This window comes from Gavia stellata, chromosome 13, assembly GCF_030936135.1.
Source record: "Gavia stellata isolate bGavSte3 chromosome 13, bGavSte3.hap2, whole genome shotgun sequence".
Taxonomy (NCBI): Eukaryota; Metazoa; Chordata; class Aves; order Gaviiformes; family Gaviidae; genus Gavia; species Gavia stellata.
Window position 1 is genome coordinate 17,309,386 of NC_082606.1, and position 27,998 is coordinate 17,337,383.

The following is a 27,998-nucleotide window of genomic DNA, read 5'->3' on the forward strand; positions in this document are numbered from 1 at the left end:
ATGGATGATGGATATAGAAACACAAACTTCTATCAAGGGGGCAGGGAGGCAAACCAAGTCTCAGAAGACTACAGGTACCAGGATGGTAACTATGAAGGGTACACACCCAATGACGGCTACTATCGTGGCGGGGATGATCCCGCTCATGAAGAAGATGCCCAGAGTGATGTTACAGAAGGCCATGATGAAGATGATGAGGTCTATGAGGGGGAGTACCAAGGGATCCCGCACCCAGATGACATTAAAGAAAAGCAGAAGCAGCGAGCTCCTGCTGTGGCTGATGAGTACAGAGACCGTGATGACCTTATGGCAGAGAGGATGGAGGACGAGGAGCAACTTGCCCACCAGTACGAGAACATCATTGAGGAGTGTGGCCACGGACGCTTCCAGTGGACCCTCTTCTTTGTTTTAGGGTTGGCACTGATGGCAGATGGGGTGGAGGTGTTTGTGGTGGGATTTGTTCTTCCCAGTGCTGAGAAGGACATGTGCTTATCCAGTTCGAACAAAGGGATGCTAGGTAAGTGCCACTTGCGAACAGCTCTTCTAATGCAGTAGACAGTAGCTAGAACATCTTTTTCTAGCGACCGTCTGATTTCAAGATCTTCTGATGACTCTCCTCTTGTGTTGTATGTGTCATGCATAGTCATGGCTGGGTGGATCTGACTCAAAAGGGGTTTGCATGGTGCTGAGAAGGCAGCTACTCAAAAGCAGCAGAATTGCACCACATCTAAGCTCACCTTATGAATGTGCTGTGGCCCCAGTACTGGTCACTGCAGGCTGGATCTGAACAAGGCAGCTCACAGCAGCAGGTCCGCAGGGCAAAACTCATAGGGGTGTTCAGGGATAAGTAAGTGAAAGGCTGAAGGTGGCTTTTCCTACTTGAGGACCTAGTGACTCCGATTTCAGTGCTTTTAGAAACTAAATTGTAATGAGAAGTCCACAAAGCGGTACCATCCAAATAGGATATAAAAGACAGGGGTCTCTTCGCTCTGGATCACTTTGCTGTTACATTGTGGCTCCTGATACTGCCCTGCTCGCCAAAGTTTTTCACTTTGCCCATGTTCTTTAGCCCCTTGCCCATTTTACACCCCACCCCATGCCCTTTTCTTTAGCCCCAAGTCCCAACTGGCAGATCAGCTGTGCAGCTGGTTCGTTCTGCACGCTAACTTCTCAGTCAGAGCAGTTTGCTAATGAGAACTGGGTCAGAAGTAGCCAATGGAGGTTTCTTCTTAGGCCTGTGGAATGCAGTTGAAGTGCTGCATGGGGATTAAAGGCTGAGGCTACTGGCAACATCCCTTTTGCATCACCATTGACATGTCCCTGTGGCCAAAATACAAAGGCTTAGTTATTATGAGTGAAACTGGGTGGAAAGGTTTGTATGAACAATTTTTTCCCTTGCACATTATAAACCAAAGTCGGCAAAGTCTCCCAGATCTCCAAGAATCAGGAAAGCATCCAGCATGGCCTGTAGTGAGAGCCAGCCATGCAACACTACTGCACATCTGGAAGGAAAATAAAGTAGCTCTTGGAAGAACTGCTTTAGGAGGGTGATAGTGTGTCTGGATGGCCATGTACTGAGTTGTAGGGGACTCCTCAGGGCCTGTAGTTCAAACATTCTGGCCCAGAAGCCCTGCCTGATGCAAGGTAAATGCAGATTTTGGATTAGATCCCAGCCCTTGACTCCATTCTATTTGCATTATTTTCATGTGACAGAAGTGACAGATAATTATCCTTATACAGACCTCTCATCTTGGTGTACTGTGGTCCTAGACACATTTCTCTTCTGTTTCTTCTTTTTTCTTCTTTGAACTTGAGAATCAGGGTGTTTATTTCCATAGTTAGCTAGGTTTGTGCTTAGTTTTGTGCCTTGAAGTGTTTGCTAACTTTTTTTTGCTTCACAAACCACTTAAAAATTCTAGCTCGAAATATCTCAGGTCAGATATCTGAAAGCAAATTGCTCACAATTGGATCCTGATTTCAAAGGGACTTCCAAATTCACCAGCTCCCTATGGGACACCAGGCTGGGTGCCTTTTCAGTGATGAGACCTTTTTTGAAAAGCAGGTCATTTATTTTGGTGACTACGTGAAAGCTGAAATCTTCTGAAACTCTGACCCCATAAATATCCATCTCCATAGAGCTCAAGCTCTGGCAGGCACCTGAGTCAGAAAACTTCAAATGTCACAAGAAAATCTATCTTTGAATTATTTCTGGCCCAACCACAAGTAAAAATGAACAAGAAATCTCCCCAGAGAGCTCGTTCTGCTTTTTCCAGCTCAGTATTTGCAAGGCTGAAAGTTCAGGTTGTTCTGATAAGCTCTGAATATGCAAGGAGACATTTGGGTCTGTAACCAACTCCAGCTCCAGCCTCCTGCGCCTTAACCAAGCTAATCTGGAACTGCTAATTAGGGGAAGAGCACTCTTTTTGCTGCCTTTCCTGCCCACTTTTAAGGACAACTTTTGAGAACCTGGTTTTGCAGAGTAATTCTTCCATCCTTAGCTTGTTTGTTTGGGGATCTGCTGTCAAAGCTTGTATTTACACTATTTTGTAGCTTAAGTATGAGGAAAAATAAGTATTTTCATAAAACCAAGAAAAGTTGATTCATCTGATTCATCTTAGCTTGAGGCAGAGAGGAAAGTGGATATTTATGGTAGCACTCAGTTGTTACTGATTGGCATTGTACAGGATTCAGTACTGTGATTCAGTCCATCTTATTTGTTAAACACACTTTCGTGTCTGCTGGATATTTCTCTGCTGCAGGTTTCCTCTTGGATCCGAGGTTTGTGAGATGATCCTTTGTGAAAATGAATTAAGCTTGGCTTAGAAAGCTTTAGATTGCAGAGCAGTGCATTGATAATGAGTAACGTATACCCAAGGGCATCAAGAAGCGAGGGTGTGAGGAGGCTGGAGCAGGTACGAGGCTGCTGGAGGGCGTAAGAGGGGAAGAGTGAAGATCTCTGGGCCTGGAGAGAAGGCGGAGAGCTTTCTGCCAAACTAAGGGCAGCAGCAGGGAGTGGAGGGTGTTGGAGACTTGGCCGGCAGCAGGGCAGTGTTTGGGTATGACCTGCCTCCAGCACAGCCTGGTGTCCCGAGTACTGCCCCTGCAAGAGGGTTTCAACCCTTTTCTGGGCAGCTGTGGGTACACGGCATGATAAGGACAGCCAGATATCAGCTCCTGAAGGGAAAGGCTGGAGAAGTGCTATTGATGGAAACAAGAACATAATCTTCCTCAAAACCTTTCCTGGATTAGCTTCAGCACCCATCCACCAGCAACTAGAAAAAGATATCTCCTAACAAAGCTCAGAGCCTCCAACACATGTTCATTTCCCTCGGGGTTTCCATTCCCTCGACAGTCTATGGGTTGTGCTGTTGCAAAATTGATCTTGCTAATACTCAGGGTTCAATGATACTTATAGGTTGACTTGGCACAATAATGGGTGGCAATCAAAGAGCTCTTGCTCTCAATTTCTACTAATGTGCAGTGACTATCTTGTAAGAGTGTGTCTGCACAGAATGAATGGAGGGTTGATTAGAGAAGGCACAGCTTTCCCTCAAATTGTCATGAGGTTTTAGGGATGCAGGGTCATCATCCACACATGAGTTGCTGCCCCTTACCTTATCCCCACGTACCAATAGATGTCTACAGATGAGCTCGTGTTTATTCCCAAGCGACCGTTCGTCTCAACACATTTTTGCTAAGGAAACATAATCAGGTTATCCCAGGTGGAGTTAAGATTGCTTCCAGGCAGCTGCTAACATTTAAACACATGAGAAGGTCTCAGCCATAACAACAGAGGCCAGGAGGGAAAAAATGGGAAATAAACCAGTTAAGTAATCAAAATCTCACAGAAATAGGAAGGGACAAGTAAGAGAACTAAAACGGATGTCCCCTAAAGACCAATGTAGTGAAGTTCAGCTTCTGCTAAAAGGACACTAAATACTCTGTATATTGCATACTTTTCCTCCCTCGGAAAGCAAGCATGGAAAAATATCAAGCAAATTATGGACAAATTATGCAAAAATTACAAATAAACAGATGCCCACAGTGTTTCATGAAATGTGTGAAATGAATATGACACATCTTAGAAAACGTTTACATTTTTTGCTGAAAATAAACATTTCACCATCAGATGCAAATTAACAGCTATTTTAGCCGTAAATATCCCTAGTGGGACAAAACACATATTTGGAGTTTTTCTGTTAGGCGAAATGCTATTTTGAAGATCATTACAGGGGTATTACAGAAAAAAAAAAAGAAACAACAACTCTATATATTTTAGCAGTTTAATTTCATCAGTTTTTAACACTAGTTAGGAATAAGTTTGGTAACTTGTAACAACACTATTTTTACATATTCATTTGGTAAATCTGCTTTTCTGAGCTTTCACCAGCAGTAGTCATAATAATAATTAATTTCTTAAATTTACTGAAAAAGAATATTCTTTTTCAGTATAATATATCCTGTCAGAACAGATTTTTTTTTATTTGCTAAGGATAATCTTATGAAGAGTCATAAAATTTGTATTTACTTTTTTACTGAAAGGAACACAGTATCATTATTTGGAGAAATATCATATAAATTTATATCTTCAAATGCTTTTAATCACCTCTCAGAGGACTGAATACTGTATTTGCAAGAGTAGAGCAGTAAATACACAGCAAGTATAAAGGATGGTGTCATAGTAATGTTTTGAACTTTTTCACATCCTGCATATAAAAACCGCAAAGCACAGTTAAAGCATCAGACCTCCCAGATCCCCAGAGCTGCAGTTGTGTTGCCATCATTTCACAGTTCAGTAAACTGAGGCAAGAAATTTTTAAGGGCTTTGCCCATAACTGCAAAACAGCCACACCAACGCTGAGAATAAAATCGCTCTTTCAGGCACACGGCTCCCTTTTTCTTTTTATGATTTAATAACAATATTTTAAGGAGGATATCATCTTACAGACTCTTACCCTCACAATGTTAGATTAAGAAAACAGAGAAAAGATCCTATTAGTAATTATGCAGTTACATAGCAATTCAGGCTTGGCTGTGTGAGTCAGGTTAAATAGGATGTGTAACAATATCTCTGCTTTTAGTTGTGTGAAGAGGATGTTTTATTATCAGCTGACATAAAATCTGGCCTCAGCTTCTCATTGACCTGAATTCACCTGATATGACAGTAAATCCTAATCCCCTTGGCAGACCTCAGTGGTTTTTCTCCACTTCTTTTTTTTTCTGGATAAGCGCAGATGAGCCCAGCCATGGCTCCCTTGCTCTGCCGTGGCTTGTGGCTGCCTGTTCTGCACCCCCATGGCCCCGGACCCACAACATGGCAGACGGCTAAACCCTGGTGAGACCTGCCCGTGTCCACGTCCCGAGCACTGGGCACAAAGTCCTGGCTGCAAATTCGCTCTCGGGCAGAAACGCTCCCACAGCCCAAGAAGCATCATCACCCCGAGCGTTAGGGACATGCTAGGGGAAAAAAGGTGGTTTTGTGATGTGGGAACACCCGGCACCTTGTGCAGGTCTGATATGGGGATGGCTGCGTCCCCGTTTATAAACACTGCGGGAGTTTCATCTGACGAGAGCCAGCACGAACAGGTTTTCGTTTAACAGCAAAGGATTTGTTTGGCTTCCTCTGTTGAAAACTTTGCTTTAGCAGAGGGGTTGGGTGGGGGGAACCAGATGGTCCCATGAATATTGTAGTGATGGACAAGTCCCGTGGGGGGACTGTGAAGCCGACTGAGTAAACAGCCACCCACACTGTGCTGGCAGTGCTCACAGAAGCACTGCCTCGCCGGTGCTGCGTCACAGCGCTCGTGGATTCGTGCATCCACCTTTGGCTTTAATGTGCAGAATTCCCTCGATCTCAGCAGCCAGAGTCACCCAATATCCACCCCCAGATCTCCAAAAACGGAAAGCCGCCTTTCACATGGGCCATCCGTTTCGCAGTGGCAGAGCCATTAGCCATAGATGAAGTCTCTCTGCTGGTACTTAATCAACAAGGCAAGTGCAACGAGACTACCCTTTCATTTGATTTCCATTTACAAGGTCAAGGAGATTCATGGGGAAAGCACTAATAAACCTACAAGGAAAAGTGGATTAGAAATTTCAGGACGAAAGGGAAAAAAGGCCACTCAGCCCTCAGCTCATCCTCTGCTGAGACCGTCCCCTGTTCCGGGGCACACCGGCCATTGCTAGAGCACAAGACAGTCAGGACTACCACTGGTTTATTCCTCTCTTTAAATTACTTACCCACAATTGGAACCTGTGCCTTGCCTCATCCGTCTCCCAAATTGTCCAGTCCTGACTCACAAAATTTTGTTTGTGTCCATAAAGTGCATCCTCGTATAACAGATGCTACACCAGTAAGCGTGTTTGGATTTCATTTTTATTATGGTTTGAATTGCAAGATATATAAGGTCCTAATCCTTTTCTGTTGTCCAGATGCTTTCTCTCTTCAAAAGCCTTCTTTTTTTACTGTAGGGCTGTGCTTGTAGTGGCCTGGGCTTTGAAGGCAGGTAGGAGCTTCCACATTCCTGTGGTTACTGGTTCCATGCAGACCTGTTAGCAGCGGTGAGACAACCCTGCACCTCGACCCAGGCAGCCGCCTCACCTTCCTGATGGCTCCAAGGACTCTGGGACTAATACTTCCCATTGAGCTGGGGTTTTTTCTGCTCAAAATTTCCATTTATTCCATGAGTCCTTGTCCTGACTTGAAAGGGATTATTTTCAGACGTGCTTCATTTTTAAGAACTTTAATCCCATTAACTCTCAATGAAAGAAATTCATGCTTCTGATGGAGATTTAGGTATACCTTGAATTTTTTGTTTTCTTTCTGCAACACTTATGAGTCTACTTTTAATTATATTGAAATAGTAAAAATACAGTTTAGCACACACATAGCCATGTACTGTATCCATCTTTCCTTATTCCTAGAACTTCAGCTTATAAGTCCACAATTCCTGTCTAACATGGAATGCGCAACTTCTATAAAGGCTAATAAATTTCTTAGTGTGAAAATGCTGCATATGTTACCTCTTTTCTAGTGGGAATAAGCCCAGTCAGTGGCCACATATTTTCCTTATAACTTCAGCATTGGATGAGTCATAACCCGAAATTTATTCTTAGAATTTCTGCTCTTTGGTTTTCCACCGATTTTATGGGAGGCTATTGCAGACTTCCCCCCAGGCATTCATTATACTCCATTACTCGTGGAATAGTCTGCAAATAATGGCTTATTCAGTGTTGCCCTTGAGTAAAACAGCAAAAGAAATACCATTTAGTTATCACTTTTCTTGGTCTAATTGTCCTTAAAATTTAAGTTTCCTTGATAACAGAGGTAACAACCATCACTATGTTCTCCAGAAGACTGTCTCTCCTGTGCGGAGACTGTATGAGTAACTATTCCACTCCTCCCTGGGTCCCTGCCACCTTATTGTTAAGCCAGGACACAGCAATCTGCAAAGCCTGACGCTGTTCTGCTCCTTGGGTCCCAAGATCGTCAGCTGACAGAGCGTTTTATAACAGCTGCCCCAAAAGGTTTAATGATACTGGCCAGAACATGCAGTCTTCCCAAAAGAGACCTCTCCACCATAATAAAGTGTCCCGCTGGTTTTGTTTCAGCCCTGAAGTACACATTTCTATAACCGGGATCCTCCCCCGCAGAAACTGGCCGAACGGACAGTCTCTGGTCATCCTTGAGGTTTCCTTTACCACAGATTTTAATTGTTATAAATTTCTAAGGAACAATGCATCCATTGGTTTATCACATACAATAACCAATTAAAGCCCCATCTTCTAAGTGAGTTTGTGACATTAACAGCTCTGCTGTGCTTTACGTTGCTCACTGTTTGATGGATGCTGTGTTGCAGAGATGTAATCTTCCCTTCCATCACAAGTTCGGGCTCCTCAGTCAGAATCTGCTCACAAAAGCAGCTCCATTCCACTTCTTGATGCCCGGTTTCACACACTGCCACGTCCCATGCCAAGCCCACTCTTCCCCTGGCCAGAGAGCTGCTATAAATCACCAGCTAGAATACAGTAACAACCTCCTCCACCTCCTCCTGACCTGGGACATCTTCTGTTATTAAGAGGATTTGGATGGACATCTGCCATCCAGGGATTTTCTCCGGGGCGGGGGGTGGGGGGGGCGGAGAAAAAGAAATTAACTCTGGCAGATCATTTTTTCTTCCTCATCGGGGTCTGTTGGTGTGGGCTGAGCTGTGCTGTGAGCCGCTCGCACGGTGCTGGCAGGGCTCACTGTCAGATGGGCGGCTGCGATGCACCAGTGAGTAGATACAGGGTGCATCATCACTTCCGTCTGCTGGCTGCGATCAGAGCTGCTCCATTAAATGTAGCTCAGGAGCCAGGGTAGAAGCATTAAGCCTTACGGCACTGCATTAAGATTCTTTCTTCAGAAAGATTTTGGACCGAAACAGTTTTTTGCCTCAGGTCTCCCACGTAATTTGCACTTCAGCGAACAAGCTGAAGGCCAAAGTTAATAGAGAAAGAGATCCCACATTCCCAGCTATGTACACATCTTCTCTGACTGCTGCAGATCAGTATCTGAAACCTTTCTGTACCTTCAGATCACCTCACCAGGACAGCTTGGGTGAGGAGGGTAGGGCAGGGAGTGTGGGTATTGATTCCACAGAGCCACATGCTTATGGTGGATGTACAATTGCGCTGGCAAAATCCTGTGCCATTGTTCTGGCACAAAGGCTCTTAAGAGGCAAGAACAGAGTTTTTGCCTTTGACACACAAAATCCTGATTGCTCATTAGACATCGTGCAGATAGGAAAGAAAGGAGAACCATTCACAGAGAGGTGACCCCACTGCCCTGCTATGGAACGGGGAGATTTCAGAAGTCCCAACTTTTCCACTTTTGATCAATGTGAGACAAACATCCTTCAAATGCTGCAGTGGCTCTCTGCTGCATAGCTTTTAATTTAGTAATGCATTTCAAATCAAGTGCAGGCATTCACAATCAAAAAAAGAATCAGCTGCCAAATAATTCCCTGCATTAGTCCTTAGCTAGCTTTGCTGGATGGCACAGAACAGCCTTCAGCCATCAGACTGATCATCTTGTTTAAATATTAACAAATTGCAAAAAAATTCATCGTCACCTTGTTTCCCAGTGATGTGTTTGACAGAACAGGTCCTGGGGAAGATGTTGGCTCTCAAGAGAAGTCAACATTTAGTTAAAGGTGAGGATTGACCCTCCAAAGAGATGTTCTTCAACCATGCCTGAAAAATGTTCCTTTTAGCTGCGTTTCTTCAGTCAGTGAATAGGAATGTTTCCTATTAAGGCAGTGTATATACTTGCTCAGCATCCATTCCCTTCACTGGGGGCCAGGGATGCAGGGAACACTGCAGCTTTTCTTGAGTTATGGTGTTTCCTTCAACCCCTGCTCAGCTGGATCTTGACCCTGACACACCCCCAGTCTCCAGGCATCTCCAAGCATCTCCAAGCATCATTGTTTCCTTCGAGAACCACTTGCACTGCAAGTTCTGCTTTTTGGCAAGCAGATATTCTTCCATCCTGACATAGTTCAGCTCTTCTGGATCATATTCAGCCATGATCAGGCCCCATCAGGATCTCCACTGCAGGACTGTGCAGCCTATAGGCATAGACTATAATCCTGCCTATGGTGTCTGAGATGATATAGGATGTGTTCTGGGAACAGCCTCTTGTGCCTCTGTGCTCCCCAGGAAACACAGCGGTTGCCAACACTTTATTCTGAAACGTGGTGATGGTGACACTGCTCCTACTCTGTTGATCACCAGTTCAGAGTAGACAGCTCTGAGACATATGCGGCTTAGCAGCCAAGGAGCTGCCAATGCAGTAAGAGTGTGCTTGGATGTGCTGCCCCAAACCCTTCCATGTCAGCAGCTGGGAGAGCCATCAGAGCACGCAGTAAAGTCACCTGGTCACCAGGTGTTTTGCTCCTGCAGTGCTAAGGCAGAGCCAGCCACAGCCACACACGGCAAGCGGACAAAGCATGAAGGGCTTTGTCTTTGGCACTGTGAAACTCAGAATAACTTCAGTAGCATAGATCCACCTGCTGATAGTCTGTCTCCTTGTGGTCTTGCCTCATCTGGGCTTTTTCAGAGGTGCCTTGGAGACATATGCTCCTGCCTGATCCCTTCCATCCTTACATCCTTCCTGGCTCAGAGGAATGAACAGAGGTTTGTCCACAAACAAGCGTAAAACAAAAATCTGAAGCCCAGAGGCCAATACAGCCTTCAAAGACCTGGTCCATGTGCTGCCAGCTGCTGGACTGATCGATTCCCAGATGTTATTCCTTAACAGCAGTGCAAATAATTTCACTCTAGCTGATCAATTTTTCCAACCCTCCAGCACTGATTGCTGGATTTTAAATGCTTAATATCTGAACCTGCTGTCCTTTCATATCATAACTCCTGCAGGCTTCAACAGGAATTTTGCCAGCAAGAGGACCATAGCTTGTGGTTCTTCCTAGGACTATTGCTCACTGACGTCTCTACATCTGGAAAGTAGATAAAATAAATGAAAAAAATATTCCTGGACCTTTCAGCATTATTAATTAGTGCTGTTTACACTGGTACCCACATAAAGGAAATGGCAATATAATAGGTGGCCCTTCTGGTGGCAGTGTCAGTAGAAGAGCCAGTGACAACTGCTGTGTTTTCTAGGCCAGAGTTGCAAGCACACAGCGAGCTGGGTACAGGGAGTCTATTTGGAGAAGAAAACCATTCTGTCCTATTCAGCTTGGTGCTAAACTTAGTCACTTTGGAGGACCCCATAGTAGAAGATCTAATGAAGTCAAGTTAAATAGAAGATCCTGTTTTTCTTAACAATGTCAGAGTGATAATTCTATAGAGCAAACTGTGAAGACAAGCAGTAGGTTCTCCTTTCTCCTGAAATCTTCAGATCAAGCCTGCACTCTTTCCTGTAAGTTGTCCTTTAGTTAGCTGCCAGATCTTACCTCAATAATGAAGGAAGTAGCTGTGCTACACAAGGTGAGTCTCGGTAACAGACTGATCCTTTCAGATAAAGCTAGGAAAAGCAGAGAGTGAAAGAGATGATACTCTGCAAAGGAAGCATGGGTAGGATAGGTAACCTGCAAGGAGATTTATCTGTGCTTTAGCAGTGTCTCTGCTCTCGCAGCTTTCTAAGTATAAACAGGAACCAGAGAGTGCCTCCTCCCTCCACATCCTCAGTCCCATTGCACTCAGGGGGGTTAGCAGAGTTAAGACATCAGACTTCTGTTGTATCGATGGTGGCACATAGCTGGGACACGTGCATCCTAAGCTGCTTATGTCTGGCCATTGCTTACGTGCAGGGGATATGTGAGCAGCGAGGTTTGGAAAGAAAGATGTGGGTCTGGTCAAATGAGGGTATGTCTATATTGCATGATGCAATGCAGCAGGGAGCAATACAAGCTCATGGGCAGAAGATGGGGAAATTAGGTTCCACCAATGGATAGAGTTTCTGGCACCTGAGACAGCTGATGTTTGGGGGCGTGAGGGTATCTCTATTACCTAGTATACTGGGTCAACGTCAGCTGCCATACGGGCGTCTTAAAATCTGCTTCTACACTGCATACTATTTCTACACAGTTACCAAACTCACTGTCTCTCTGTCTCTATTCTAGGCTTGATAGTCTACTTAGGAATGATGGTGGGGGCTGTCATGCTGGGCGGCCTCGCTGATAAACTGGGAAGAAAGAAATGCCTCATCATATCACTTTCAATCAATTCTGCCTTCGCGTTCCTCTCCTCCTTTGTCCAGGGATATGGATTCTTCCTCTTCTGCCGCCTTATCTCAGGCCTCGGGTGGGTAACTGGTGAATCCATCCCATGTCGTGGAGGAGTCCTGTCACAGATTGGCAGTTTGGGGTGGGAGAAGGAAGGCTGCTCTGGAGATGCATCTCTGGTACTGAGCTGGGATGGCACTGCTGCTTAGCATGTGTGGTTATGTTACCTCACTCTTGACCTTTAAAGCATTGGCAGTAGGAAAGTTTGGTCATTGACATTCTTCTGTTACTGCCCAAATTGTGCAGAAAGGCGAGTGGGACTCATAAATGCCCACCTCGGTTTACAGTCCTGACTGCCAGGGCCTCCAATGAGACCCTCAGCAGTTCCCATTGCCTGCCTGTATTTTGCCTCCCTAAAATGAGTGATCACAAAATAACAACGGAGAAGATGTCTAGATGAAGAGCAGGGCATTACACTGGCTTTGTATAAACTGTACAGGAAATCCAGCTTTTAGAGCATGACAAGGATCTTGTTTACCTTTGATGTCTAAGACCAGTCTGGCCAAAGAGAGATTTGCATTTTTCCTACAAGTCTCACTTTTGTGCAGCGTGTCTGGGAGTTTGACCTTCCCTCTTTATATGTGCAATCCTAACTACAAAGACATTGAAGAAGACTCTTATTCTTCCCATGTACTGTTTTTTCTCCTCAGTATTGGGGGATCCCTCCCCATCGTGTTTGCCTATTTCTCTGAATTCCTATCTCGTGAGAAGAGGGGGGAACACCTGAGCTGGCTTTGCATGTTCTGGATGATTGGTGGCATTTTTGCTTCAGCAATGGCTTGGAGCATCATCCCACATTACGGTAAGTGGTTCGTGCTTTTGACTTTCGACAACACCACATTCCTGCATTACTACACTACCCCAAAACCTCACACAGGTAACATTAGTCAGTCTTTACACATCCCACCATAAACAACGCTGAAAATAATAGATACCTGAAGTGTACATAAAAGGTCTGATAAATTGACTGCATGATTGATTGACTGATACTAAGGCTGTAAATAGGACTGATGAGGGCTACTTTGCATCAAAAGCCTCAAACACACCCCTTGAATTACACTGGCAGAGCCTCAGCTCTTAATCTAAATGTCAGTGCATTCAGGGAAAACTGGACTGAGATTATATTGCAAAAATTGAACCAGTTATCAAAATAAAGTAACTTTAATCACAGAATTACTGGGTGCTGTGAGTGATAGCAGTGAGGACAGCACATATTCTTTACCTTAGCCAAATGTCAACACTCTCGGAGCTGTGCCTCTGGCGACACATCTCCCCAGCATGTGATGGGCTGGAGTCACATCTGACTTCACCTAATTGAGTTCAGGAGTGGAATGGGTTCTCTGCCCAGAGCTGGAAGTGGGAGAGAAAAAGTGGATGGGTGGACTCTGAAACATATTTGTGCTCTGGGGAGCAAAAATCTGCATGTCACATGGTTTTGCTTATAACTCATGTATATCCTAGGAAAATATCAGAAGGAAATATCTGCTGGAAAAGATTAATTCCCTCAGTATGCAGTGACACCAGCTGTTTGCAAAATCCTGTCTGAGAAAAGTAGGACAGGCCATAGAGACCATGGAGAAAAACACTAACATTTACCTATCTATCAATTCATTTTAACCTTGTTTAAAGTACACTCAGTATAAAGAAATATTCATGCTTTTGATTGATATGACAGAGACTGTTGGAAAAAATAGGCAAACTTACTGCATAGTGGTGTCAGGTTGAAATAATTCTATTATCTGCAACTACATTTGCTTTAAAAAGCCCTCATGTTACATTACGTTTATTTTTCAGATGATTTTTTGATGTTGTGTTATTATAGTTTCTCTTTTTGATTACCCATGTTCCCCTGCTATTTTGGAACTTCGGGAAATGAGTAAAGCACCATGACTCACTCAGATGAGACCTCTGCAAAAGCCATTGCTTGATGATTTCCTTATTATGTGAATAAAAATGTTTATAGGCAAAAATTTAATTAAACATTCCTTCTGAGATTTGAGCCTAGGGAAAGTAAATGGAACAATGTAAGAACGATGCTGTGCTTTCTAGTCCTTAGCAGGGGAATACCTGACCTGGTCAGACATCAGGAAAAAAACAGGAGAGGGGGAATCTCAAATGCAGGATTAGGATCTTGATTCTTCTAAGTTGGAGTCCCAGCTCAGATTTTGTAGGTCTGGAAAAAAATAAACTTGCTTTCCTAGCTCACTTCCATAAAAAGTGAAATGCACGTGTGAGGTACGAGATGGAAAGGAGCCGTCTCTAATGTGCCTCTCAGATCAGGGAAGATTTAACCTTTGTAAACTTTTTGTAACATCATTGAGCAGCAATAAACTATGGCCCTGATTCCTCTACACTTTCCCAGCCTTACTTGCCTACAGCTGCATGGAGATATTCTTATCACTAGATGATTTCTGAACTCAAAGTTAAAAGAAGGTTTTTAAAAGGCAGAGCCTGAGTAAGGGTGTTGCATTTTCTGGAATGAACATGAGCTCGCTGTTCTGAGCTCCACTGAGCATGCTATTGAGCCTATAAGAGCCATCATTACTAAGAATAGCAAACTTTCAACCTGTCCCCGTGTCATACAGAGCTGTAAAGTTCAGAGCTGCTTTAGGAGAGAAAAACTCAGAATGCCTGGTCAGTATTTTCACATTTTGGGTCTTGCTGTTTCCAGGCTGGGGGTTCAGCATGGGAACCAAGTACCACTTCCACAGCTGGAGAGTCTTTGTACTTGTCTGCTCTCTGCCCTGTATCGCCTCCCTGGTGGCACTGAAATTCATGCCTGAAAGCCCACGTTTTTTGCTGGAGGTAAGATGATTCACCTGAACATTGCAGTCTGATATTAGCAGAGGATATCTGGTCCCTAATGTATCACTGTCTGTCTTTCCTTGTCCCATCAAACACGCATAACACAAGCTCAGAGGCAAAACCACTCCTACGTGTCTACACTAGCGCCACAGGTTGCTGAAACCCCAAAGACTACAGACTACAGGGTCAATCGACGACGGTTAGTGTTTCACTGCCAAATGTGGTGCAGAAAGAAGGTGGTGAGGGCTGGGAATTTTGTAAGTCCAACAAAGGCGTTTTGAAAACATCTCAGAGTTGGGCATGAATCCTGGTGGAAGAGCAAAGGACAGAGTATGTTTTACTGAGTAAAATATATAAACCTCAGAAATTTTAAGCAAGTATACTTTATTCCCATCTCAGAGATGTGAAATGTGACAATACTTAGCTCAAGTTAACATTGCAAGTCTTTAGCAGAGGTGGGATTAGAGCCTAGGCCTCCTCATCCATCTCCTCCTCTTTCATCTGGTTTTAAAGCTCTGTTCCTCACTCCTCTGCTGCCTCAGACAGTTTTAGGGTAACTCCTTTCTCAGCACAGAGATGCTGCACTCTCTGAATACAAACCGTGCTTTCAGCTCTTTGCGTTTAATGCAGCCAGTGCTGTATGTGTGCTTCTCCACTATACTGGACCTCTAGAAATAATTTCTCTATGCTTTGGTAAATTGCAGAGCTGGGAACTCCAACATTTGTTTTCCTTTTCTGTGGTGTTTTCAGACAGGTAAACATGATGAAGCCTGGATGATCCTCAAGCAAGTTCATGACACCAACATGCGGGCCAAGGGCGAGCCGGAGAGGGTGTTTACGGTGAGTTTAACAAAGCCATCAGTGTGTAAAAGACAGGTGGGACATACCTTCCTTGGTGCAGCGCAGCACAGCACCAGTTTATTCTTTCTTGAGTCTCTTTCAATGTGACCTCCCCCAGCAATCAGAAACAGGACTCTGAGATAGGTTTAGTGCGTTTCACGTTAGATGCCAATCTGTTTTTTCAAGAATTATTCAATCCTGTGAACTGCACTGAGTACTCTTCATTCCTGGTGTTACTCTACAGCGTATAGACCAATGATTTTCCAACTACACAGACGCTTAATTGGTCTGCCATAAGAGAGTAAAACCAAATAAGAGAGATATTAGTCGTGAGGGAGATATGAGTCACTCCTTTCTCCATTCTGGCTTCTAATCAAACCCTGATTAAACTTCATGTACTTTCTAATGAGCTTCCCAAACTCCACCTGCCTCATACCCAATCTTTAATCTCTCCAAGGGAAAGTGGGATGAGTGGCTATTACTCATTAGTCTGCTGCTTGTTGTGAAAAAGTTCACACCAGTGGACTTTGTTAATAGTAAAATCAGGTAAAAGGTGCATGCTGGGATTAGTTGCAAATTACTGTAATTCAGTTGTGAACTCCCAGTGAGCCTGCCAGGGAATAGCTCTTGATTTATGCTTTTAAAGATGCTACGACACGTGCTCTTAAAGGATGGAGAAAAGGAGATACGGTTGTGTGTAAAACATGTCTTTTTGAAGAAGAAGGAGAGCAAGGCTCCGTGTTCAGAAGGGATGTCATGAAACAGGTCCCCTCAGGAATGATCCTTCAAGAAAATTAAAGATTAATATCAGTGCATGACAATTGTGTGCAGGTTCAGGTAGGAACTTAACGAGCATGTGTTATTTTTAGGCTACCAACCATGAACCTTGATAGCAAAGATAAGAGAGACCATCTCTCTAAATCCCTCCCTGGCTTTGCTGTAACGCTGAGCTGGGCTGGCCAGTCCTGCTGCATGGTGGGGGAGAAGAGGACTGAAACTCGATTTTATATATATATATATATCTCTAGATAGGCCACTATGACAGTCTGAGTAGGAGAATGAAGGAGCAGCTGTACAGCACCCATTAGTGGTCGTTACTCCATCCAACAGTGTCATGACTGCTACAGCATGAGCTGATCTCAGTATCGCACATCGAGATACGGTGCGCCAGCTGAATCAAGATTTACTGACATCCGTTGGCACAGGCGGACGATCAGTGGGGCTGGTGTAGCACAAACTGTCAGATTTTGTGTTTTTCTGACAGGCCAGAAGTTGCCAGTTTGTGGTGAGTCACCTGGTGCCGGGACAGTTCCCAGATCTGACATTTAAACGGTGCCAGCAAGAGGAACACGGAGACTCCACAGCCGAGCCAAGGCACTCATTCATACTCAGAAATTTATTCAGTAAATTTTCACCTCCTTCTCGTACTTACAGACAGATCTGGTTTCCTTGAATATGTCCTTTATTTAAAATTACTGAGCAAATATTTTCTGGGACCCATTTTTAAGGTTTCTTGAGCAGTCCGGTTCAGGTGTTCAGTGTTGAAAATGCAGACTGTTTTGGTGGAGCGAATTGATTGCATGGTGTGGGCTCACTTGATGACAGGAAGCATTTTCAGATGCAAAGATTCTCATCTACAGGTTCATTTGTCACAGAAGTTCTGCCAGTGGTACTTAAAAGGTGCTGAATGAGAAATATTCCTGCCAGTTGTCTTTGAAGAAACAGATCCTGAGGGCACAGTTTGATGCGGACACAAGTGGCTGATCACAGGGATAATTTTCAGTATAATTGCCTAGTCCTAATTTCTAGTGGGAATCTAAGGGATAGAGAAATAAAGTAGTGCACAGGCACATTAGCCAATAAATGAAAGATTGAAGTGGATGTGATGCACTTAAAATATTTCAGGGAAGGAGAGAGAGCGAGAAAGGATAGAGGGATGGAGGGAAGGAAAGAAGGAAGGAGGGCAGGCTTCTTTCTATAATAAAATATCTTGCTGTAATTAAATAGGTTAGTTCAATTGTTAGTGATAACGTTCAAGGAAAAGATAGTAAGGGATATAAGGTGGAAACATTGCCCAGAAGACAGAGGAATTTAAAATCCACCCAAGATCAATTCTGGAAACTTCAGTCCAATATTTTTTTTTCTCCTTTTTTTTCTTTTCCAGGTTTCCTATATCAAAACTCCAAAGCAAGTAGATGAATTTATTGAAATCCAGAGCTCAACAGGGACCTGGTACCAGCGGTGGCTGGTCAGAATCACGACCACTTTCAAACAGGTAAAGAGAAGAAAAAACATCCCACAGAGGCTTTTGAGCTTTGGGCTCTAGTGCCTCATTGCTTCAGGTCATCGTGTCTTGAAACCCTGCCTCTCACTTGAAAAAAATCTGCTGGTGTTTGCAAAGGGCTGCAATCTGATTGCACTTTCTATGCAGATGTGTGCATCTGCAAACTGCCAGGCCCCAAAATGGCCCTGGGAGCATCACGGCAGTCCAGGTGTGCTAATGGCAGGGCTTCCAGGGCACGCCACAGCCCCACGCACCTGGCTCTCCTTCTGGGCAGATAAATATTGATTCCCTCTCCCCCAGGTCTAAGTGAATTTACCACCCGCAGTGGATTTGGAAGAGTGTTTGCTTCTTGCTCCTGCTGAGACTGAGTTTCTAACAATGTTATATTGCCTCTTCAGCTAACTTAACCTTTCACACATGCTATGCTGCTTACCTATGCCCATGCAGAACTTTGTGGAAAATCTTGCTAGATCTTCTAGTCTAGGAGGATGAGCTTAAAAGGGAGTCTTTCTTAATTAATAGCAATGGAGGTGCTATACTATTACTGTATTTACGTGCCAAGGTAAAAGCATGAGGAGTTATGTCCCCTCCTGTTCCTGGCAGTATTTCCTGCAACAGGTCAAGAAGAGCAAATCTTGGTCTCCCTCCTGCTCTGTTTGGCTTTTTTTGAACCTGAGTTCATCTTAGCCCTCCTGAAGTGCCAGCTGTGTTTGGGTTTTTGCTCTTCAGTGAGCTTTGGAGCTCAGTTTGAAAGCACCCCTGAGGCCATACACATATTTGAAAAGTCAAAATTGTCAGAGGGTCTGAGAACAGGCTTATATCCACATTTACTGATATAACCTGAGAGAGACACTGCATCATCCCAGCCTGGTCCTAGTCATGCACTCCAGCTCATTACAGACAGTTCAGATCAAGTACCCTGGCACACAGCTGAATAAGTGATCTTTTTGTAAGCCATTTATCTCAATAATTATAATTTTGAACAAACACTGAATATAAGCCACACATCTGACCTTCCCCCAGTGAGCTCTTTTTGCTGACATTTAAATTTATGATCCACTCAGAAATTAATCTGTCAAGTGGCTGCTAGGGTTTCCTTGCAGCTAATTCTTTCTTGCGGCTTTGTAGGTCTGGGACAACGTGCTATATTGTTTAACAGCCCAGTACAGGATGAACACACTGATGCTGGCTGTGGTTTGGTTTACAATGGCCTTAAGGTACGGTTCTTCTTTAACTTTTTCAGGAAACTAGAGGGCCTTCAGAGTTTGAATAATTATTTACACATTTAAATAAACTATTACAAGATTACATAATTAAGGCTTGCTCTCCTATGAACTACTGATCAATTTGATTGCTTATATGAGGGTACAAGGTGCTTTGAACACATCAGGACTTGAGAATTGGTCAGTTGGACAGTAGCATATTGACTTTCTCGCCTCTAGATCTTTCATTTGACCTTGTCCACACAAAAAAACCCCAGAACCCTATCTGATTCTCAGCTGTTCCTTAGTCTAGATAAAAACTATTCAGGTGAGCATAAATCTAAATTACAGGTAAAATCTGTCTGTCACTTAAACCTCACACTTGCAGAAATCTGCCTTCTGGGGGAGATTCCAAATTTCTTGCTACTTTGCTGGTCACTTGGGCAGCAAGGATAGCACATTGCTGTGTTTCCCAGCCAAGGAGTCAATGTCACTAAAACTTAAATGAATTGTCCTGCTTTAAGTGAACAAAAAAGGATCAACATGTTTCTGAGAGCAGCTGGGTGTTTAGAATAGGGAGAGACTTTGCTTGGTCCTGTGTCAGAGCTGAGCAAGAATTCGTACCAGAAATGCATTTGCATTAGGAGTTAAACAAGTTCACAAGTTATGAAGTAGATAATTGGAAAAGCACTGTGATGTTTGCAGTGCCAGGATCTTGCATCCCTAATGTGTTTCTCCCATCCTGCTATAGTTACTATGGCCTTATTGTCTGGTTCCCTGACATGATCCGTTATCTCCAAGAAGAGGCATATGAATCCCGAGTGAAGATCTTTGATGAGGAAGAAGTGTCACACTTCACCTTTAATTTCACCCTGGAAAACCAGATCCATAGAAATGGGGAATACAGAAATGATAAGTAAGTGAACAGAACTTGGTTTGATGCATGCGAACTGAAACCTATTTCTAGAACGCCTTTTTTTTTTTTTTTATTTTCCACCAACTTGAAAATCTCTGTTTTTCTTTTGGACACACAGTCTATATCCCTCAAATCCCAAAGGCAGTTTTCCACAGACCAAATACCCTTTTTCTACTGCTTTTCACACACTGTGCCTCAGCCACTCACGTCTCCAGAGGCAAGGGGGTGCATGCGAGGAGCCCTCCCTCCAGCAGCCCCTTGCTGGGAGCAGGGCGGTGGGCACGCACCAGCCTGTGCTGGGCAGCTCTGGAGGCAGAGGTGACTTCTCTTTCCTTAGCACACGCTGACATCTACTGGTCTTGGGCAGCAGAGACCATCATTTGTAATGAAACTGCTCTGCTGCTGCATTTCCAAAACAAAAAGGTATTTTCCCTTGAAGTCCTCCCTATGACTTACCCAGTCCCCATCCTGTAGCCCATTAGCGTGAGCTGTGTCATGGCCAGTTGTACTGGTGTGCTTCTCCCACATCGGCCGGCATCTCCCCACAGAATGAATGTGTCACCTTCTCTTTTAGTGTTTTGAAGTCAGTGAAGTTACTCTAGCAGAACAACACTGCTTTCCTCCCTTTCTTATCCTATTTGGGCTGGGCCTGGTGGTTTTTCTTCTGCATCCAGCCTGGACCCCAATCACTCTATGTTCCACAGCAATATAAATCCTAGTGATTTGTAGCAGGCCATTATTACTTTTCTAAATCCCAATAAAATGGGTGGAAAAATACCCCTATGTAAATTCTGTGGAGATCCCATTGACCCAAATAAACTAGACAGGGTGTTGCTCCAGCTGCCTTGCACTATGTGGGGAGGTCCCACAGGATACTCAATGTTACACAAAATACTCATTGTTTTAATCTTCATTGGTGAAAATATACCTCGTTGCCCAGCCAGTTGTTCCTCTCCCCTCAGAAAGTATTTGTCTCCATTTACTTGGCATATATCTGATAGGCATTGGTGGGGGATCCCAGTATGTGTCCCCATGTCCTTCCGGAGACCTCCCCTGCAGTAAGGAGCTCTGCTTGATGGTGCAAACTTAGCCCCGTAATTCCTATTCCCCTGCCTATCGAGCAGCCAAACAAAGTCTGGTGAAAAGTGGATGGTGGTCAAATTTAGGGATTGGGGACTTATCTTATGCCCAGAGCAGATGCTCAGTTTTCACTAACTTCATTGAGAACTGAAGATGCTCAGCACCTTGAAGGATGAAGACAGAAAACTGTGATGTACATCACTATTCTCCTGCCTTGGTCCTCCCCAATTCAGTAACTCAAAACCTGATCAAGCTACATTCCAGTAACGCCCAGAGCATATCTCATGATTTATAGCTGCATTTTCCCTCCAGCCCTGTGAGTTAAAACTCCATTGAACACCAGGCCATTGCTGTATGACTCTTTTAAAGTTGTATATTAAGAAAGCAAACTGCAGGGAAAGGGCTTCTAACAGCCTTTGGGAGTAAATACATCACAGGCTGTTACTGAGCAAATGCAGAACAGCTTAAATTTTGCTGTAACCTGTGAGACCTTCTACATGGAGCAAAAGACTTGAACAGTCATCTTGTGGTATTTTGTGCATTAATAATATCTGTTAGTAGCTTCAGTTAAGAAGCCCTGCAGTGCTCATTTAATGGTGTAAACAACCAGCATGCTAGACTGTGTTGTAAGTGCTCAATTCAATTAAGTTTCTGGGTATATGTTAGAAGGCTTTTTATTTGGTGACAGTTGTGGCCTCCTTAACTAGAGCAATAATGCTCGCTCTTAATAGCTCCTTACATCTTCCAAACATGCCTGTGCATTAACTAACACATCTTCCCAGTGTCCCTGTAAAATTTCACAGGTAAATCAATATTGTGGCATCCTTCAGGCAGGCAGGTCAGACATGTCAAGCTTCCCATCAGAGGAGAAATCAATCACCCAACACAGCTGATTATTTTTAGTGTAATCTGTTTTCATTACATGATAAGCAATAGTCCTCAAACAGAGATGGTTACAAGCAGAACTCAGATAATCTCCCCCCTCTCTCTAGAAACTCTACTGCATTTTTGCTTTAAAAAAATAGCTTTGTGTTTAAACAACTGTCAGAAGCCTTTCACCAAATGGCTTAATGAGCTCCTGATAATCTCTTCTTGTATTTGTGCTGGAGGAAGGGGCAGAATAAGGAAGGCAGGAAGGTCAGCTCACAAAGAAAATGCCATGCACTGGGTGAAATCATGTCTTCTTCAGCTGGACTAGTACTGAAAGCGAGAGGATTTGTGTCCACTCAGCCTTAGAAGCACTCTTTCTTAGATGGGACTATTTTGAGGAATAGAAAAACTGCCAGAAATCCTAAAAGGTCCATCTTTCTTAAAAAAAACCAAACCCTCTTCAAATCCATCTCTCCTACTAAAATACAAAATACGTAAGCATGGAGTTATGCATTCAAGCAACACCTTTTTTGTAGGTGACCCTAGAAATTGCCATTAGTGCTCTGTCTCTTGAAACAGCCATTACATGCTACATAGTGTAGAAAATACCCTAAAGCACAGAGTGAAGTTCTGTTTCCTGCCCCACAGATTTATTGGCATGAAATTCAAGGAAGTGAGATTTGAGGATTCACTATTTGAGGAATGCTACTTTGAAGATGTGACATCCAGTGAGACCTTCTTTGAAAACTGCACCATCATCTCTACTGTCTTTTATAACACTGGTAATGGGATTCCTGCTGTGGTCTTATCTCTGTAATTAGGATCTATTTTGTCAGATTCTGGGAGAAAGGATGATAGGGATCTGTGTATTTGTGTGTGCTGGGTAATGAGAGTGATGATGGAAAAAAGAGGATGATGCATTTGGAAGGAGTCTTCATGTTGCTCCATCAGTGTTTTTAACCACATGTCTTCTGGTGTCATTCGCTTCTGCATGCATGGGAAATACACAGTTCTGCATTCAGACCTTGGGACATTAAAGTAATGGCAAAATGCCTCGCAGTTTAACAGCTCGAGTCAACAAACTTGGCTTAAAATATAATTTTAACCAACCTGTGGTTGATGATCTTAAGCAATAAAATATTCATTAGTTTATCCTGAAAAAGCTTTTCATTTCTACTCTAATAGAGCTCAAACCATAATGCCATGAAAGCAAGAGCCTACATTGCCCTGTCCTTGTGGCATGGGGATACTGGTCCAGGTGACTCCACAAATATAAGGAGTGCATGAGCTTACACCCACCAGGTACCAAGCACGCAGCTAGAGTTTGCCACTAAAATAAAAACTCCCTGGCCATTTCCATTTGATGAGGAGCTCCTCTCAAATCTTTGATTTGGTTTTGATCCTGACTCCTGTTGCTGCTGTATGAAGGGAGATCAGCCAAGCAGGATCAAGACTTTGCCTTTTTCCCTTGCAGATCTCTACGAACACAAATTCATCAACTGCAGGCTCATAAACAGCACGTTTCTGAAGGAGAAGGAAGGCTGTCACTTGGACTTCGAGGAGGACAATGATTTCCTGATCTACCTGGTCAGCTTTCTGGGCAGCCTGTCTGTGCTGCCGGGCAACATCATCTCTGCGTTACTCATGGACAAAATAGGGAGGATAAAGATGATCGGTGAGTGGGGATGATGGGTGCACGGTGCAGGTCGTGGGCAGGAGCACCACTCTGCAAAGAGCCAAGGTCAGTGTGAAGGTCTCACTGCATCTACGCAAGCCGAGCTGGCTCAGGTGGGGATGAGTCATTCCTATGTCAAATGGAGCAGAAGGGTAAAAAGACTCGAGGGTGAGGCAAGTGATCTACTCCGTGGCAGTGGGCAAGTTATCCGCTCCCTGCCTCCTCACCCTGCTTTTCTGCATATCTGTGACATCCTCCTTTTTTATTTTGGCTTTTATGTCAAAGACTGTATGTTTATCCAGCTCTCAGCACAACAGGGTTGGAGCTGAAGCAGGACCTCTTGGTGGTGTTGAGTTGATGCCGATGTCCATAGCACTCAGTATAAATCAATAATATACTTTGCTTGTAGCAATAAATATTCAGAAAGATTATTTGATGCAGCTGCTTGACAGCCCAGGAGTTCCCTCTTTTGGTTTTCTGATTTTCAAATGATTTTACAAACAGCTTCAGAGAGCATATGTTAGATTAACTGACCGTGTCACAGCCAAGCAATATGCAACCCTTTAGCATTATAGGAATAAGTTATCATCTTATCAGCTTTATGATTACTTTGGGAATTTCTGGTGTTGCTTCCTCCAGGGTTCAGACCTTGCTCTCCAGGTACTGTGGGAATCATGCCTCAAGGGACAGCCAAGTGAGTTGAATAAAATCAGGGATGTGGCTCAGGGGTAAGGGATGACTCACTCTCTTGAGCTCACCTATCTCTCCTGAGAACAGAGGGAAGTTTAGTCAGCTTAGCCTCACCCTCAGACAGGTTAAGGTAAGCAAGATGACCCCACTGCTGTGTCAGGAATGTATGCTGGGGGGGAAAACGAGCATTCATATAGTGAATTTGGAAAAGACCCAAACAAATCAGAGGGTCTGTGGGAAATAAATTAAATAAAGCTGAATGAGAATCAGATTGTCCACCCTGCAAACATGTCAGCATTTCAGCATCTTCATCTGGAATGGAAATGACAGCTGGAATCCTAAATGCTATTTCTTCTGCAGAATGAAAAATACAGGACAAAAATTAGTAACGACATGCTGAAACATTTCACTGTGGAATTTTCAATTGAAACAGCCTTCTGGCATCCCACCCGTATCACTCTGTTGAACATATTATTTCTGGTCAGCTTAACATGAAAACTAAATTCCGCTTTTGCGTTACGAGCCTCGCTGGTACTTCAGTTCAGTTTTATCATGTTCTGCTAAACCCTCTCCTGTGCCAAACAGCAGATCTCCTGGTGCACACACGGTGACCCTAATGCTGTACTGTACCTCTTCAGCAAAGAGAATAACCACACCGCACAGTGGAGGATGTAGTTTGGCCAGGTACCATGGAGGAGAAGTGGATATGGAGTCCTGCATGGCAGCTTTTCATAGGCAGGGCCCTGCAGTGGCAAAATGCAACATAATGTCCAAAATGAAGAATATTAGTTCCAGTTCAGCCACCAAACTATTTTGGATGGTGTCAGATGGACTCAAAAATCCCCAAGCAAACAAAAAAATTGTTTGGTTTCTGGTAGTAAATTGAGATATTTCAGCAATAACAGAACTTTCCAGTGAAAGATACTTTAATTTTGCAAAAATTGCATCTTTCAGGTGAAAATTCCCAATGGGGTAGAAGGCAGTGATGTAGCCATTAATATTTCTGAATCTGAACTGTGCCTAACTGAGCATAAATGGTCTCACTTTCTCCCTCGGTGGTGTTCATAAAATTATGGCTTCTGTGCAAATGTGCCATGAAATCTAACGATGTTCTTATAATTAAAAGAGACCTCAAGTGCTTCGTACAATTGACTGTAAATTATCCTAATTGAGACTAGAAATGTGTCAAGTGATTTCAATATGATATGAAATGCACCAGCTCTTCACTCAAAACTCAAGCTGAAAAACCTTCACAATGATTCTTCCTCCTCATTGACTTTCATGTTTACTTGCCTCTGCTCTTCCTGGGTCCATCTGGATGTCTGAGATGCTGGAAACCTGCCTGGAAAAGCCTGCCTTCAGAGTTTCCATAGAGCAGGACTATCAGCAAGATCAGATGGTCATTGAGAACATTTTCAGGCTGGTTTCCAGCATCAGAGAATGACATACAGGCAGCATCAAGGTATTTTTGGATTCTTGCAAAATTTAATTCATTTTGGGGTGGAACGCCATCACTTGGAAGCCATCTTTATCAACAAATGTGTTTGCTCAACTGTGGACAGGGGAAACTGGTGCCAACATTTTTCTCTTGGTTTCCGCCCGTAGGTGGCTCAATGTTGATCTCGGCAGTGTGCTGCTTCTTTCTCTTTTTCGGCAACAGCGAGTCAGCCATGATAGGCTGGCAGTGCCTCTTCTGCGGGGCCAGCATTGCTGCCTGGAACGCCCTGGACGTGATCACTGTGGAGCTCTACCCCACTGACAAAAGGTGCTCAAAATATTTCTCCTTTTAGTCTCCACCTTCTGACTTTGGCTTCAGTTCCTGACGGAAAAAGTCAATGCTCACTCTAGATACATGTAAATGGAGGAGGTGTATTTTTTTTATTTTCACCAGTCCTTAAATGTTGGGTAGTCCTGTGGCTATACTGGATCAGCACAGACATTTGCAAGCATAATTCTGCGTGCACGGTGGCTTGTACACAGGGAATTGCGTGGGTATATGGAAATTACGGGCAGATAAAATATGGAGTCTATGCTTTCTGTGGATGTGCATGGAGGTCTGGCCTTTCAGACTGTATCCCCCAGCCTCTTGTCATAGCTCATCACCGTGACAGCCTTCACCTCCACAACCTGGAGACAACCATTAGCACAGAACGGTTTGGGAGATGTGGCAGCACAGGAAACTTTGGGAGAATGTGCTGCAGACAAAATCTTTCCTTGTGACGTCATTATAAGACTTTTTTGCCTTTTTCAGGCTGTTGGGGGAAGCCAGAAGGGAAGGAGAAGGACTGTGCTTTGAAGGCAGTGCGCTTTTAGCTGCTGGGTGAAGCAGGATTTGGAGGAGAGCCCGGGTTGTTTCTCTGGTGACAACACTCCAGCCAGTGCTTGGAAGGGCTTTGTCAAGTTCTAGAGCAGGTTGTGTCCTGCTGTCTTTGGGGAGGGCGAAGGCTGTCATAGTGGGCCACTCTAGGGCTAGGGAGAAGCTGAGATTGAAAGGAGGAATGAGAACACACAGACATTCTCCTTATTCACACAGACACGCAAAACAGTGACATCTATTTATCTATTTATTTATTCTGCCTGGCTTTACTTGCTAGAAGCATAGCCTGGGCAGCATAAGAGCATTCACAAAATTACCCATCCAGATCTTCTGTAGTTATGCCAAGAACCTGCCTCCTAACCATTGCTTTCTGCTTTTCTTCCCTGCAGGGCAACAGCCTTTGGCATCCTCAATGGGCTTTGCAAGTTTGGTGCCATCCTGGGGAACTCGATCTTTGCCTCCTTCGTAGGGATAACCAAGGTGGTTCCCATCCTTCTGGCTTCCTCTGCTCTGGTTGGAGGTGGCTTGCTCGCTTTGCGCCTGCCAGAGACTCGAGAACAGGTCCTCATGTGAGCAACTGAAGCCAGGGGGGTCAGGGGGGCAGACGTAGAAGGAGAACAAAAGAGAGTCACGTTTGGAAAAATCAGAATGTCCATTTCTATACTGTTCTGTCGATACCTCAAAGAGAGGGGGCAGGGGGAAACAAGAGCCCAAAGGGATAAAACAAAACCCCTAATTTCTGACCCTTTTACAGCCACGACTGGTGCATGCAGCTACTACACACCCCTTGCAGAGCTTGGGTTTAACCTTGCCTACACTGGGAGTCTATCCTTTCACTCTCCATCCCGGTGTAATGACACAGGATGCGAACAGTGGCTTCGTGCATGTGTGCACCTGCGTGGGTGTGAGCGTGTCCCATGGGAGAACAGATCCTGACCCCCTCATGCCTTTGCGGAGCTGTGAGATACTGCCCGCCTTGCCCAGCACTCCTTGGCAACTCATATCTGCTGTGCTCAGACACGAGGGGCATCCGAAGGGGAGGCAGGTAACAAACCTACTGTAGGTGAGCTCCAGCAACAGGGACAAGAGCTACAAATGTGACTAGTGACCCTAGCTGTCTTGATTTTGGGGTTACCACCTGAACTGCCTGAAAGAGTGAGAGAGTCCTGATTTCTGGAGGATATGAGGGTGGGTGCTCGGTTCTTTCGGAAGAATCATTGTTTCCAAGCCCTTTAGTGTTGTCACTTAGGCATAGAGAATCACTAGGCACCTTCTTGGTCTGGGAGAGAAATATATACATAACTTTATACATCTATATATGTATTTACACATACTTGCAAACATACCTACACACAGCTATTGAAATTTAGAATTTTTAATTTCTGCGCCCTGAAGAAGATCTGAAGAGAGACACTAAAAACTAATCCCACTGATTCAAGATTATCTAGAGTCATGACCCACTTAGTGACACTTCATTCTTTATATCCAGACACCAAATATTTACATGTATTGATGGCTGGGAATATATATTTC

General features: G+C 44.0%; 1 protein-coding gene across 1 annotated transcript; it reads left to right on the top strand.

Annotated features, from left to right (window-relative positions):
* On the top strand, positions 1-27,038 carry SV2B (synaptic vesicle glycoprotein 2B). Its single transcript, XM_059823976.1, has 12 exons — positions 1-517; positions 11,625-11,805; positions 12,437-12,588; positions 14,458-14,591; positions 15,342-15,431; positions 17,596-17,706; positions 18,844-18,932; positions 19,669-19,833; positions 22,432-22,565; positions 23,258-23,458; positions 25,754-25,913; positions 26,855-27,038. The coding sequence occupies exons 1-12, from the start codon at positions 1-3 to the stop codon at positions 27,036-27,038; spliced, it is 2,118 nt and encodes a 705-aa protein (XP_059679959.1).
* The last annotated feature ends 960 nt before the right edge of the window (positions 27,039-27,998 follow it).